Below are 16132 nucleotides of genomic sequence, written 5' to 3'. Positions count from 1 at the left end.
GCTGACATTTGTTCTGAGGTAGTCAGCTATAAGCTGCCAATGCTACGTCTCCAAAGTCAGACAACCAAGGACTTTTTAATGCACTCTATAGCCTTTCATTTAAACGGGTAGGTTTTCAATGTTGTTCAAATTTTCATTTTTCTTTTCATTTTTCTTTTTTCTTTTCATTTTTCTTTCATCTCAGTTTTGTTGGAACCGTTGTAGAAATTAACTTACAGGATTTTGTTTTGGAATTTATTCATTTTTCTAAAACAACAAAGAAAAAGCCCTTGCATTACAATTGTTTTTAAAATCATATATGTAAATCTCATTTGTATTTTTAACATGTACATTTTGCATATTTTTTAAAAAATGTAAATAAATTGTTTTGAGTTTTTTTTTGTCAATTGTTAAAACCTATATTTTTAATACACTCATGTATTTTTCTATCCCTTAATCATATTTATTATTTAATCATTTACTGGTGTGTTTATGAATATGTTACTATGAAACTCCAAATCTGGTAACTGTCGACATTAGCCCGTGGATATCAGGATTCACATACTAAAGACTGACTCTTTCCGATGAATCACGGGTGAAAGTCATTCTCCAACTTCGGTCTTTCACGATAACATATACTAATGTATATACATATATTAAATACATAACATAAACATATATTATTATATGTACCCAAAAATAAAATTTATTTCATCATTTAAACAGCGTTAATGGTACCTTTTTTTTTCTGTCTTTTTATTTTACGTCGGCGTAAAATTGTGAGCGAAATGCAATTACAGTTACATTAACATATTGTAAGAACTATTTTTTAAAAACTTGAAACAATTCTGTAATTACTGAAGAAGGAATTTTTAACTGATTTAACTGGAGTAAAGTTACACGGCGCTTGTGGAAGATGGTAATTAACTATAGCATAACGTTTCACGAATTACTGTGTAAGGTTGCACCAGAATTTTCTTTCTTTTTTCAAACCATTTCTGCGTACGGAGAAATGGTTTGAAAGGTTAGCAAAAATTAAGCTTTCATCTGACTTTCTTGGACGGTTACTCATTTTTAAGTGTAAGTCTGTAAAAAATTTACAGACATGCGATTTTTCAGTATTTTTTCTAAATTCAGTATTTTTTGAGAGAGCAAAATACTAAGTGCAGAAAAAACGAAGGGGCATTGGAAGCTTAATTCAAAATGTTCCAGTTATTTTCATGCATCCAATTGAAACAGTTTGATATATAGACATAAAAGTACATGGGAGAGCTTTCAGGTGTAGAACAATATACTGACAGTGCTGTGTTAGTTCACGCAGCCATAAAATTTCAGTATTTTTCATTCTGTTTGGGCCACATGTCTTAATTTATACTTCAAGTTAAATTCAAAGGATTAAGTTATCCAAATATGTTAAATTAGCAAAAATACCCGGCGTTGCCTGGGTCAATAATAATTGTGAGAAGCAATCGATTATTTCATTCGTTATATATATATATATATATATATATATATATATATATATATATATATATATATATATATATATATATATATATAATAAGCAAGCCAATTCCAAATAGCTATTAAATAGGAAAAGATAAAGTATGAATCCAGAGCTCATCAGCATATATATATATATATATATATAAAGCATATACATTTAAGCATCTAAAAATTTGAAGAATTTCCAAAATATGAACTAACAAAAACAAAGATCACTAAAAATACGGTGCGCTTTATTTATTTAATTAAATTGTTCACACATACAAAAAAAAAAAAAAACTCTCTCTAATTTGTTTTCCTAAGTGTGCAAAAAGTAAAGTTTTCAAATATTTAAATGACTTTGAATTTATGTTTGCTTCTGGAGAAGCATTGATTCAAAATTTTCATTATGATTACTATTAATACTGCTGTTGTAAGGCAACGAATTTTTGTAACAATGGATTTTATATTCAATCATTTAATGGGGAAATTGCATAAAATTTAGTTTTTCATAATAACATTTTAAAAGTAAGGTTTTAGAAATAAATTATAGTCTATATTTCTTCCTGAGAATGTAGCTATCAATGTTGAAAAAATGGTTAAAATTGGTCCAGTAGTTCTGAAGATTACCCCGGACATACATACAGAAGTGGCCATTTACGTATATAGATAATCAAATAATAATTTATTTCTATACATTCTTAATTGAAAGTAGAAAAATAAATTAGAAGGTTACAATGTTTGAAATTTTTATAACAATATCAAAAAAGCTTTTTATTTTAATCGTTCGTTTATCCAATATTTAACACAAGTTCATGCTTTCTCACAATCAATATAAACCAATCAACTTCGCACTAATTCGAAATTTATTTTAGTATACAAACAAGACATTTTGTTATAGCATTAAGAGAGGAAATAACACACAGGACACCTGAGTGGGACCAAACCCGAAACGCCAGTCTCACGAACAACTCGCAAAGCAAGAGTTTTTGCATTATGGTGCAAGTGTATAAATGAAGATTTGAAAGGTGGAAATTTATCCCTTACCACGCTGCAAAAGGTTAAAACGAACGTGAAAGCAGCTTTACTCATTAATAATGTGCAATAAATAAATACATGACAAACGGCATTTTTTTAAATCTTTTATTTAAAATGCATACTAACAGTGAATGCATTCGATTAAGAAATATACATAAATTAATAACAGTAAAATGATGGGCTTAAAAAGGACAAGACAAATGAGAATTATTATGTATTTGTTACAAAATATACGACAGTTAAATGAGTTTCATGAACAAATACTCAAAATACAATAAACAGTAGAGTATTATCAAAATGTTAAACGGTGAAAAGAAATGTAAATGACAAATTGTTGTGTGTGTAAGCACTATTTAATTTATTATTTTTAATTAATTTCTTGTTAAGAAAAGAAAGTGAAGATACCTTTCGTTATTTTCATTTACATAGGATTTATTGGAAAATCCAATTTAGAATAAATAAGTAAAAATTTATTTAAAAATCTGTTAAAATTTTTACAGCACCATTTTTATTGAAACTTTAAAAGGTTCAAAGCGGTGAATTAAAGTGTATGTTAGCCAACATTTTAATATAAAATACGAAATTGTTCGAAAATATTGAAAATCGAGAAATTAACTCCAAAAATTAAAATAATCGATGAAGGTTTTTTTTTGGTAAATATGATAATTCAACATCATTATAGAGGAAAACTTATGTAAGAAATGAGGAAAAGTGTGTGATGGTCATGATAAAAATAAATTTGTAGCTTAGAGAAATTTATAATTACAGACAAGATTGAAAAATTAAAACGGGAATAAAAAACTCAATATCTTAAACATTTAATTGATTCAAATTACGCATCAGAATTAGTAAACTTATTTCACAATGTTGAAACACTTAAAAACATAAGAAAATTCTCAGAGGAAAATACTTTAAATTTATAATGAAAAAAAAAAGTTACATTTGTCGACTGGCTTTAGTATTTAAATACAATCGTTGAATTATGAAAAGAGATTTCGTTTTACAGTTTGCCTACTTCTTTATTAGTGAATAAAAAAATAATTTAGGTTTAAAGCAAATTTTTAAAAAAAAAGAAAAACTTACTTTTCCAGAAAATAACTTTATAAATTAGTAAATAGTTTTAAAAAAGGGGTAAAAGTCAGAGCGTGTACACGTGGCCTCTGAAAAACATACTTTTTCCCGCATAAAAATAAATCAAAGAGTAAAAAAACTATGGGTGTTGTACAATGTGTTGTGTAGAATCTAAATTATTTACCAATAACATTATCGTGTTCTGTGATCAGTGTTTGTTTATCGTGTTTTGTTTCATCATTTGTTGTGCGTCATTACCTCGTCATTTTTTTCCAGTGATTTTTCTTAATGTATCAGTTAATTGATTACGTTTTGCAAGTAATAGTGAAACTACATTACTAAGACACTTGTTTGTAAACAATAAATCAAACAAGAATTTTAAGCAGCATGTAGTATGCAAAATAATGTAGATGTGTATGGTAAATATCTTACTTCTACATTTGTAAAATTCTCACAATTTCTTTTGAAGTGTTCAACATCAAAGTTCTTTTGTGTATGTGTGTTTGTGTTTGTTCATCGTGTTGTTTGTTACGTGTGTTGTGTGCGTTTGTTCATACAAATTGCGTAGTTATCATTTCAGTGAGTGTTTTCTTTTCAAATACAATCATATTTTTAATCTGAACTGTATCCGATGTGCTGTTTGCCATTGCAGTCCTCTAAAGACGTTCGCGGATTCGCACACGTTTTATAGTTGTGAATTTTTTTTTTTTTTTGTGTGTGTGTGTGTGTGTATGTGTTTGGTGAACCACGTGAAATCTTGTGGAACATGTGTTTCTTCAATTTGCTGTTTGTGTTTAAAAGGTACGAATTTATTTTGTACCATTAGTGATATTTGAGTTTGCATTTCTAAGTACATTTCTTTACATTTCCAAATAAGAGTTCATTTACATTCAATATTTTATTCTTATTTCGTGAAGATGTGTTGATATGTTAAGTTTTCGTGTGTGTATGTGTTTTTTTGCAAACTGTGTTATCCTTTTTTTGCACTTTCATAATTAGTGTTAGTGTTAAACACACGTTGTTTCAGATTCTTCATAGTACTTCAGTTTCTGAGTACCGGAACTAGAAGTGGGTTAAAACTAGCACTGCATGATTCATGTGTGGAAAGTGTTTATGCATTTCATATTGACACATTTCTTTTGCTTCATATATCAAATATTCAATTTGCATTTCTAAGCACATTCTTTTAAACATTTCTAAATAAGAGTTCATTTATCATCATTCTTATTTTGTGAAGTGATGTGTCGATGTGTTGTTTGCAACTAGTGTTTTCGTGTTCGTACTGTATGTATGTGTTGTTTTGTATAAACTGTGTTGTCATTTTGATGCGTTTTCATAATTTGTGTCTAAGTGTCAGCCACAAGTTGTTTTAGATTCTTTATAGTTGTGGAATTCATGTGGACCAATTTCTTTTGCTTCAAGTATCAAACATTCAATATGCATTTCTAAGTATATTTTTTCAAAACATTTTTGAATAGGAGTTCTTTTATCGTATCATTTTTCTTCCTTTGTAAAGCAACATGTCGATGCGTAAAATCTGCAGTTAATGTTTTTAGGTTCACAATGTGTGAATGAGTTGTTTGTACTAAATGTGTTACACTTTAGTTGCATTATCGTAATTTGGGCTAAAGTGTCACATACAAGTTTTTTTTTTTGAAATTACTGATAGTACTTCAGTGTCTAAATTAAGGACCTGGAAACGGACTAAAGCTAACACTGACATGTGTAGTATGACATATGTGTTTTATAAGAAATAATGTCTTTTGCTCCATATACTAAATTTAGTTTTCATTTCTAACTTCTATTTTTCTTTTACACTTCTAAATAACAGTTCATTTATCGTTATTCTTATTTTATGCAGTACTTTGTGGATGTGTTAAATTTGCAGTCAGTGTTTTTGTGTTCACAATGTGTGTATGTGTTGTTTTGCACAAACTGTGTTATATTTTAGTTGCATTTTCCTAATTTGTGTAACGTGTCACATACAAGTTTTTTAAAATTTTCAGTAGTATTTCAGTAAGTGAATTAAAATCAATATTTTTTGCTGATATTTTATAAGGCGCAGCTATTATGCAAACTAGTACCTCAACGCATTTGCAATGCTTTTCAGAATTAAAAAATATTTTCATTTTTGAAAAAAAAAAAATATGAGAAGTATTTTTTTAACATAATAACTTTTAAATACATGAGGCAATATGCTATTCTTATGTTAAATTTAGAAAATCGTACAATCGAGTACCATTATGTATTTCATACCTTGAAGATAAAAAACATATTTCTCTAAACTAATTTTTTTGAATGTTGCATGTGACTTTAGTTTGTATATTTTAAGTCTACTATACTTCTAGTACTAAGACAAGTAACACTAGAATGACAATTTTGAAATGTAATAGTAGAGCTTATATTTTATCAATGAAAGTAATTTACTTCTTTTTTTACATCTCCTTTATTTTTGTGTTTCAGTTACGAATATATATATGTTTTGAATATAATTTATGCGAAAAAATTCTTACTGATTTATATACTCATTTAGCGTTAATATCTTTCCATAATATACTTAATTTAAAGAATATATCACCGACTCAAAGTAACACTAAGACATCTAAACCCAGAAATAACACTAAGATATCCTACTCTTTGCTCTGAGGCGACGATATGTAAACATATGCTGAATTTAGAATTTATTGGCAGTTTGAGCTGACAATTGGAAGCTGCATTCTCTTATGAATAAACTTTATAACTGTTATTACTACATTTTACTAAACCATTTTACTTCAGTCACAACCTAAAATGGTGATATAAATCTAGCTTCCCCCCCCCCCCCCCGATTTAAAAAGCACTTTTAATATTGATACTTTTTCGTAATATGCTTAATTTAAAATATAAATAGACACGCAGTGAATTTAAAACTTCTTCACATTTTGTGCTAATAACTGGAAGCTTCATATTCTTGACAATTAACTTAATTACTAGTACTGATAAATCTTCAAAACCATTTTACTTTAGCTGAAACTTAAAACGGTGTTATAAATTAAGTCATTAGCTATAAAATGTAGACAGCAACAAACATATTTAAAAGCTTGAGAGGTAATTAATTAAACTTACTAATATCGGTTATTTAAATAAATGCTTGGTTTTATATACATATATGTATACAACATGTATTATTTTAACTATTTTGAGCATTAATCAACTTAATGTTTAAAATTTACTTTGCCCCAAACAATTACTGTGAACAACATTTTCTGTAAACGCTTATGCATGAATGTGTATTACTATTTAAATATGTTTTTAAAGATTCTCTACAGAGATTGTGAACAGCTCAAAAAATCATATTTATGAAAAATAAACGAAGGAGCGATTTCTCTATTTTAATCTTCGTCTCATTTAGAAATCTTCGTAAACATTTTAAGTCCTACGAAAAATATTTTGTTTTTCCTAAATCCAAAAATATTTTTACATATTTATAAAATAAATGGATACATTAAAATTATTAAAATTGAGATGTAATCTTTAAAAAAAATGTTAGTATATACAGATACAGTGAATAGTTTGGCAACACTGATATGAACAGACGTATGTGCATTTGACTTAATACAGTGCACTGAGATTAGTAGATAACTAATGAAATTACTTGATACTATCGCAGCTAAACGGATAGTTTAAAATCTTTTCTTACATTTCTTGATATAAAAAATATGATAACTTCATTTCTATAGTAGCCTAAAATATATTTCATAAATTATTTGTAATTAAATAATATCGAAAACAATTGTGTAGTTGATTGTTTCAACCCAAAATAGCTAACGCAATAGTTATTTAGAACTATACTAAGGGAAAATTAGTAGTAACATAAGTTATATTATTTATAAAATATATAATACTAAATCAAACTCGGGTTCTCTAGAACAATAAAGTTTCATGCACTATTGCTAAGTTTCCATAAGAAATGACAATATAAGATAATGCGAAATTTCAAAGACTTCTGAAAGAAGTAATTTCAATTTAACATTTATTACCCTACTAAGTTATTTCTCATACAGAAAATTATTAATTTTTTAACTTTTCTTTTTTAGTAACTTTTCAGTATTAAAAAATCAACAGTTGGAACGAGTTTTTTTTTTAAATAGTTTTACACGTTAATTCCGTTTTCAGCATTACTAGTTCCACCTTCAACAAGCATTATATTGAAAAATTTTATTTTTTGAGTATCATAATAGAAGTTGATTCCTGCCTTTCGTAGTCTTTATTTAGAATTTCTTTTTTTCATTCGATTGAAAATTGCTTTCTAAAATATCAGAAGTAACAATAACAGTAAATGGAGGATTGTGTGAAACTAGGCCATTGAAATGATTATTTTTGGGCCGAACATTTAGGGGTAACGTTCAAATTTGTTTGGCACAAATTTGCAAATGAAAATTTGTGCCAAATGAGGTTAAATTGAAAAATTGATTTTAGTCATCTTCGAAAAGGTTTCATTAGGTCAAAGGTTGAAAAACCTTGATCTAATATTTGCATAGTGACCACGTTTTTACAGAATTACCTTGAATATTATTTACTTTAACATTCGACAAACGGTAAAGGATTATTAGTTGAAATCTTCTTTTAAATACATTCTAAATAAATAATTACTGATAGTTGTATCTAAACCTTAGAATTTTAAAATGACACTACATACTCGTTTATTCCCTCGCAAACCCCCTCTTCAACTCCTACGATGCAAGAAAGAAGTTCGCTTATTTGGGTTAAAACATTCTTTTACAATAATGAGTCTTAAAATACTATAGAAGATTATGAAAGTTAAATATAGGTGATATATTTCTACATTTCTGAAGAAATGAGCTTGGCATTATTAATATATGATGATATTTTGTTACACGATAATAATGTGTGCTGAAAAATAGGAACTTATTTTTGAATAAAATCTCACGAAGAAAATAGGAACAAAATATCAAATGGCATTTTCAACATATTCAATCAAAAAAAAAAAAACGTTTTTTTCACCCTTTTGAAACGAAGAATGGAATATCAGCTTCTCCAAAGTATAATTTTAATTGGCACGAAAATTCTTTATTGAATCATGACATTCATGTGTCATATAGAATAGAAGGTAACTCTGTTGAACCAGACATAGGTTTGTTCGTAGCCGTAATGTCAGTTTCAGAAAATTTAGTAAAATCTTGTAGAACGTAAGACTCTAAATGCGTCAATCCTTACTACGATGATAAATTTGAGGTGAAAGTTACACCACGTTAATGACCATATCATCACAATCAAGGAATCACAAGTATGCTTTGGAGAAGGATAGGACGTTCGTAGATTTTCGAAAGGTTAAAACTCATTAAGATTTTCTTAATCCAATCTGACTTAATATGCATTTTATTCCTCACTTGGGCTCTTGCTATAAATCTGAAAGCATTTCTATAAATACTTCGCCCACTTTAGTAGCAATTTATGCTTACTTTTTACGAGAAAAGTTCCATAGAACATATTCCTATGAATTTAGAGCTTTCCGAAGAATAAATGAAATATTTTATTAAATGGCGCAAGGATGAGCAAAAGATGTCACGATTTATTTAAGAAATTGTTTTAAGATACTCAGGCCTTTAGAAAACATGGCATTTGTATTTTACCTTAGTATAATTTTTCTTTTTGTAACATTAACAAAACATTTTTATTAGATTTGAGGCGACAAAAATGCAAAATTTTGCAATACTACTGCAACATTGTGTGCGCGTGTAGAAACAAAATGCCATATTAACTCATCTTGGGATCACAAGTGCTGTACTCAAACTGGTGCTTCTCAGTTCCGTATTTGTTGCTCTTAGTATCACAAACTAGAAAAAAGAAAAATCTGCCCGAGTGTACTGTAACTTACAAATAAACATTTGTATTCTGTATAAGTTATAAAGTCAAAGCTATAAAAGAATACAATCACAGGAATATTGCAACGCATGTTTCAGAGTTGCAAAGAACCCTTTTTCAATGAAGAACTTATTTTGAGATTCCGACGTAAAGCAGCAGTCATCAAAGAAGCATGGAGAATCTTTTGAGAAGTGAAACGCTTTTGTTTGCGAAGACAAGACATGAGAAAATAACGCTGAATAACACAAACTGTAAAGCACATTGCAACAAACTTTGCAGTTTACGACGCTCAACGTTGGTTTTCTCATAAAATAGATACCTTTGATCAGTGCTATTTTTTTTTTTTTTTGCCTGTGACTCCTTTAAAACCTTGGAATTCCTTGTTTTCGACAAAAAACATAGCCCATAGCACAACCAATTCAGAATTATTCAGCCGTTTATCCAACAAATCACTCAATCAAACTATGAATATAATTGAAACATAACGTATTTTTAGAAGCAACGAAGAATTGTGAAACACCAGTCTAAAAGCACAACCACTTGTTATCTGTTCTATATCTGCAGAACCAAAGCAGTTCCTGCAATGACCCACTTGTCTGATGACTCATTTGTGCGAAGTGGGAACTCCCAGACGAATGTCAGACCCCTCTGCCGCGTCCTGTACACGGGGCAGTTGTAGGAGTTGCGGACATCTACTTTGTCCGAGAGCACCGATTTGAGACATATGACAGGCATTGGAGGGTGAAGGTCTTTGAGGATGGGGTCAACTATGCAACCACTGGCGAAATCCCATCTGCCACCCTAAGAGAAGCAGGAAAAAAATAGATTTCTTAATTGAAAGCAAGGTAATTTCAATCTAATGACACTGTTATGTAACAAATATATTTAAGATGTTTTTGACCAATGAGTTTTTTTTTCCGGAAAACTAAATCAATAACACCATGTGAGTTAGTATTGAAAAATAAGAAAATATTCGTTCATTTTAAAGAAAACAGCCAAACAAGAAATCAACTAAGAAAGCAAAAACTTTAAAGTAAAATTTGTTACCATGGAATTAAATACCTACTTTCCCGGTAGTTTCGGTTAATACGACGCAAGGGAGAAGAAGTATGAGCTCAAAGTCTTTAACCAAGGCTGCGGAGTTGGAGGGAAAATGACAGATTCCAGCTCCGACTCCTACTCCGAAAAATTTAGAATCTTCGACACCGAGTCCTTTACCCCAAAACCAGTTCGACTCTAACTTCGACTCAGCAAGTACTGACGCAGACTTTGAGGAAAATGATCGACTCCGACTCTTGGAACTTTAAACCTTCGATTCCAGAGTCCAGACCCTCAACTCCAATTCCTTTGCCCCAAAACCAATTCGACTCCGCAGCCCTGGTTTTAACCATTCTAGTTTTCAAAATATCACAAAAGAGATAAATCTCCCTTCCTCCATGCAATTTTTATCTCGAACCGTATAAGTCATTAATTTTTCTGTGATCTAATAGTTGTCTTAATGCTAATCAATAAGTTTGTGTATTCACAATAGTTAGACGAATAGTATGAGTTTAAAACATTTTTATAATTTTCATTTTGAGGTCCTTATTTCAACAATTTAGTCTTTCACAATTGCAAACCTATTTAGGAACGCATTACGAAATCGTTATGGGACACTTAGTCTCATGAGCAGAAAATTCTCACCTCCATATAAAGTCCACATATATTTGCCCCTTCGCGGGGCACCAGTTGGAACTCTTCCGGAGATTTCTTCGTCACATCACAATGGATAGACAACTTGTCCAGCGGCAAGTCATGCTTCCGACCTGACGTCTGGATCACTGCCGTCAAAAACGACTGAGGGCTGAAAAGGCCCCCCAGCCAGACGGTCGGGGGAAGGGCAAAATCTGCCTGTAACCAACGGTCTAAAGCTGTAAAAAAAAGTTTCATTATAAACTTCTTTAACTAAAGTAGCATGAACTGAAAACTTTCCATTTTCAATAAAAGAAATGGAGTGAGCAAATATAAAACACATTTTTTAAAAAATATATGTTTCCAAGAGATGCAAGTAGACACGTTCTTACACAAATTTTTTAATAATAAATATTTCTGAAATAATTAAACGATCCTTCAGAATATTTTTACCTCGGTATCTATGAAGCAAGTCAGAGAACCAAGAGCCTAGCAGGAAAAGTGAAGGGTAAGCTTTTGCCGACCAGGAATGCGGCACTGCGTCAGAAGCTAAGGAATCCCCAAGTGCATCCATCTCTTCGCTCCAAGGCAATTCACCCTAGTGTGAAAACAAAAGCAAAATTTTTAACGGATTGAACTTACGTTGTTTGAAAACAATCTTCAATAATCACATATTTTGCCTTCGCCTAAAAGTGACAAAATCAAAAAATAATGCCAATCAAGATTTTTTACTGAAAAAGAGATTCACGAAAATTGCAAGGATCTATCTCTTCGCTCAAAGAAAGTTTATTTGAGAAGGAAGTAGATTTTGAACATTGGTGTCTGATTGCAATATTCAGTAGAATGAACACATAAAGATTGAATGCAATATTAAATAGATCCTCTTAATATTATATTCAATCAATGTGCTAAAATTTGTGCAAATCCTCTAAATAGAGTTCAATCATTGGCAGACTAAGCTTAAGGATGAACACAAATCTTGTTTTCCAGGAATAAAACGACTTAATCAGAAAGTGAGCCAACAGCAAGAGTTTTAGGAATGCTCTCTGTTGTATAAACTCCATTTTGAAAATAATCATAGCTAAGGTCGGCAACTAAGCTTATGTATGAATTACAAGCATGAGCAGACACGCAGCATATGTCTACACTCGTTGTAGCAATGATACAGTCTTTACTGGTTGCTTTTTTTTTTTGTTTTTAATATGAAAAGGACTTATGAAAAAAAAAAAAAAAAACTGGGAAACTATGGCAAGTTTGAGCAGGGCCATCGAGAGGTTATGTCAGCCTAGTTGGAAACCAGGGACTAAGTCTTTACGGAAGCCTGGTTCGAGAATCAGAGAAATAAAGTTTTCTACGTTTTATGGGGAAGGGAGATTGGCGACCAAACGGGCAAGTGTTACCCTTATTTCTCAGCAGCCATGAGTCTAAACAGAGTTAGATTTGAGTCTAACAAATGGTTGTTTAGACTCAACAACATTACATGGTTGTTGAGTCTAACCATGAGTTTAGACTCAACAGCTCAAACGCTGTTGAGTCTAAACTCAAATAGCGTTTGAGTTTGATAAAATAACCCGTTGTTTTTAAAATATTTTTTCACCCGGATTTGTGGGAAATCGAAGCACTTACTTTAAGTCCACGCTCTACGTCTTTAAGAGACGTCCTGACCTCCTGAAGTAGTGCATTCATTCTCTCGCATTCTTGAAGTCCCACAGCTGTAAAGGGCACAACACTTGCTTCTTCAGAAACTTTTCCGTATAACTCGGCCATTGAGAATTCTTGGGGCAACTTTTCCAGTATATCCTCAGATACTTGTCGAATCTAAGAAAAGAAAGCAATGCATTCAAGTATCAGTAGTTGAACCGAAAGATTCGCTGATTGCTTTATTTAGGGTTTAAAGGTTCAGCTCCCAAAGTACTTTCTGAGTTTTGGGAAAGAAAAAGTGTAGTCAAGTGTCAGCAATTCAGGATAATTATCTTTCTAATACATTTCTGCACCGAAACCTCCATAGAAATGGGCAATTTTTTCCATTATGCACTCGCATTTCAACCGAAACTATGGATGGAAAAATACCGCTTCCCGAAAAGAATTTAGAACAAAAGAATCTTCATACAGTTTCCTACAACTTCTGAAGAAATTTTACATTTAGTCGTTAGATACCTATCCAACATGAAGACGAGATTTTAGCACCAGCAGTTAAAGGTAAAAATATGTACAACTACAATGTTGATTCTTAAAACAGCTTTCATTGTACATTCTCTGTTACCATTACATTTAAGGAATGGTGTACGTTGTAGCAGTTTTATACTTCTGACATAAATACATACTCTAAAGTTTATTTTGTATCATCATACACTTGCCGACTTTATTAGGAGGACATAAGATATTAGTAGCTGTTGAAGAACAAAAGGAAAAGGTGTTTCCATATATTTACTGCTACGAAAAAGGAAGCTTTTTTTCTATGTTCTCAGAAACTTGATGGAGCTAAAAGAGAAAAAATTTTGTAGTTAAGAACAGGAGTGTACTGGTGCTGGAACAATGTTCAATTGGAGTGCTGTTTGAATTTAATCCTTCTGTCCTCCCCCCCCCCGTTTTCCTATATCATTCAGCATTCATTATTATTATTATTTTTTTAAATCATTTAACTATCAAATAAAGTTTTGAAGTCAAGTTTCGTTTTTTTACAAACTAAACTTTAGCATCCTACTTTTATGCAAGAAATAATCAGTCTTCAACCATAACAACTACTTTTGGTGATGTAAATCCTATTTAGACGCTCAGTGGTGTAACCAGAATTCTTACTGACGCACGGAGTTAGAAACATATTTCAATCCTTTGCTGAACATGTTAAACGTATAAAGATTTGAAATCATGCTTCGAGTTATAAGACCTTGGAGGGAATTCCTTTCCCGTCCCCTGAGTCCCTGTAAAATCTCGTCGTTGAAGCGTACTGAAGCGATAGGGTGGAGTATGTACTACTGATAACTGTGAGTACAAAACCTGGACCGAGCTTGTCAAACGAATCAGGTCTTAACCATTTTTATTGATGCTCCGGTACTAGAAGCTTTAAATGTGACACTCAAGATTAAGTTGGAGTTACTACGAATAAAAAACATCTACGTCCTCTTTTTGCAGAGGACAAGGGAAAAGTTGAAAATGTGAAACAATGAAAACATCTGAGAAGACAACGTAAGTGGAAAACTAGTTTTGAAACTTAATGTCAAGGAATAGTTTAACTGCATAAAACACAACGTAGTTCGTATTCTCAATGTGAATTAGTGGGCTGATGAGTCGTACTAGTGCTGATTTTGAGGTACAGGAGTCGGAGTCCGGAGTCAAAGTTTTAAACCTCCAGGAGACGGTTATTTTTGTTTTTAGTCCGCCTCTGCCGGAGCTTGCACAGTCGGTTGACAAAGAAAAGCACCAAAATTAAAATTTACTTCATTTATTAATGTGTCTGAAGCAATACAAATTAACAAATAAAAACGTTGATTAACGCGATTAACGCTCACAAGCTACAAAGATTTTACACTGTTCAACAAAAATGGATTTTCAATTACACTACAAGATTTTACTACGACAAAAGAAATGTTTGAAAAAGTAACCTATGCAAGTGCCCAGCGAAGATTTTAATAATTTATAAATTCGAAATTAACGCAATACTACCTTTTCTTCGTTGGGCGCTGCAGCTACGGACATCTCAATGGGATTTATGAGCAGATTTTCTCCTCCTACTTCCACTGTAGAAGGTTCTAAAAGGTGGAGGGATCGAAGTAAAGCATTCGAGGCGTCCGTCAGGCATCCGATTTCGGCATTTGGATGCAGTCCATACATAGCTGGACTTTCGCCGGGCAGGTTGTCGTCCACGTAGTCATGGTAACTGGAGTAATCCAGGATCGGAGGCATTCCGAAGCCTGGACAGAGAAGGCAGTCGGCCTCCATCTAAAAGAATATGGTAAAGCAAAGCCTATATCATAAAGAAATAATAATAAATCATAAATAAGCTCATAGTTTTCTCCCCTGCATAAAATATTTCCAACAAGCAAGTTTAAATCTCACTAAAAGCTCTTAGTTTGTAAAACTTTCCATACCTGAAGATGTAAGACGAGAAATTAATGCAATAGCGTGGTGCGAAATTAACTGCTTCGGAAAACTTGTGATGAAATTGAAAAAAAAATCATTGCAAGACTAGAGACGTTTTCTCTGTGACGAGAAAGTTCCTCGTGAAAATAAATGTATATTTTTGGTATTTTCATTGTAACTAACTCGAAGTACTATTTTGTGACGCACATATGTGCCGTGTAGTTTAGATTTTTGTTCCAATAATCGTAACTTTTCCCAAGTTTTATCCGTTTCTAAAGTAATTTTTTTCGAGTTAACTTTGACACAATTCTGAACAGTATGGTATGATACATTTTACAAATAAAGTCGAAGTAAACGAATGACGCGAATTTGGAGCAGTAACGCAGGGTATGTCCTTATGTAGGTTGGTAGGCTGGTTATATAAACATATTATCAGTACAGCAACAACGTCGATTTTACCGTACAAATAAACTGTACAAGTTTTGCTTGACAAATGTTCGATAATTGAACCTCTCGTAATGCGGTAGATATTCGGTCTAAAGTCCAATTCCTTTCTTTTTTCAATCGCAGTAACATGGCTTAATGGAAAGAAACAAATGCAGTTGTGATCTTTTGGTGCGAATCTAAAAAACCACTTGACATGGGGGGGTCGACCATCTTTGAAGTAACACCATCTTTGAAGTAAGCCCATAAAAAAATTGCGTGGAGTTAGATCCGGAGAGCGGTGATCACGGAGGAAAGCAATTGTAGTCGTACGGACCTCGTCCAATCCAACGACAGGGAAGCTCGTTGTTGAGGAAATGGCGAACTTGTTTAAGATAATGGAGGGGTGCCCATCCTGTTGGAAAATGAGAGACCATTGATCGTGACGTGGTACAGCGAGAGAAACAATAATTAGACTTTAGACATAACATCTGCCGCACCATGAAAGGTTGACGCATCG

At 31.8% G+C, this 16132-nt stretch overlaps 1 protein-coding gene across 1 annotated transcript in view; it reads right to left on the bottom strand.

Annotated features, from left to right (window-relative positions):
• Positions 1-9990: 9990 nt before the first annotated feature.
• LOC129230164 (dynein axonemal heavy chain 11-like) overlaps positions 9991-16132 on the bottom strand; it is a 145889-nt gene continuing 139747 nt past the window's right edge. The window contains exons 54-58 of the mRNA XM_054864566.1: positions 14773-15048; positions 12736-12927; positions 11563-11707; positions 11122-11348; positions 9991-10239 (exon numbers count right to left, since the gene is read on the bottom strand). Of these exons, the coding sequence (XP_054720541.1) occupies positions 9991-10239; positions 11122-11348; positions 11563-11707; positions 12736-12927; positions 14773-15048 (1089 nt within the window). The remainder of the gene's footprint in view (positions 10240-11121; positions 11349-11562; positions 11708-12735; positions 12928-14772; positions 15049-16132) is intronic.

Source organism: Uloborus diversus, chromosome 9 (genome assembly GCF_026930045.1).
Source record: "Uloborus diversus isolate 005 chromosome 9, Udiv.v.3.1, whole genome shotgun sequence".
In the NCBI taxonomy this organism is placed as follows: Eukaryota; Metazoa; Arthropoda; class Arachnida; order Araneae; family Uloboridae; genus Uloborus; species Uloborus diversus.
The sequence above is the reverse complement of the archived record's forward strand: the minus strand, read 5'-3'. Positions and strand labels throughout refer to the sequence as shown.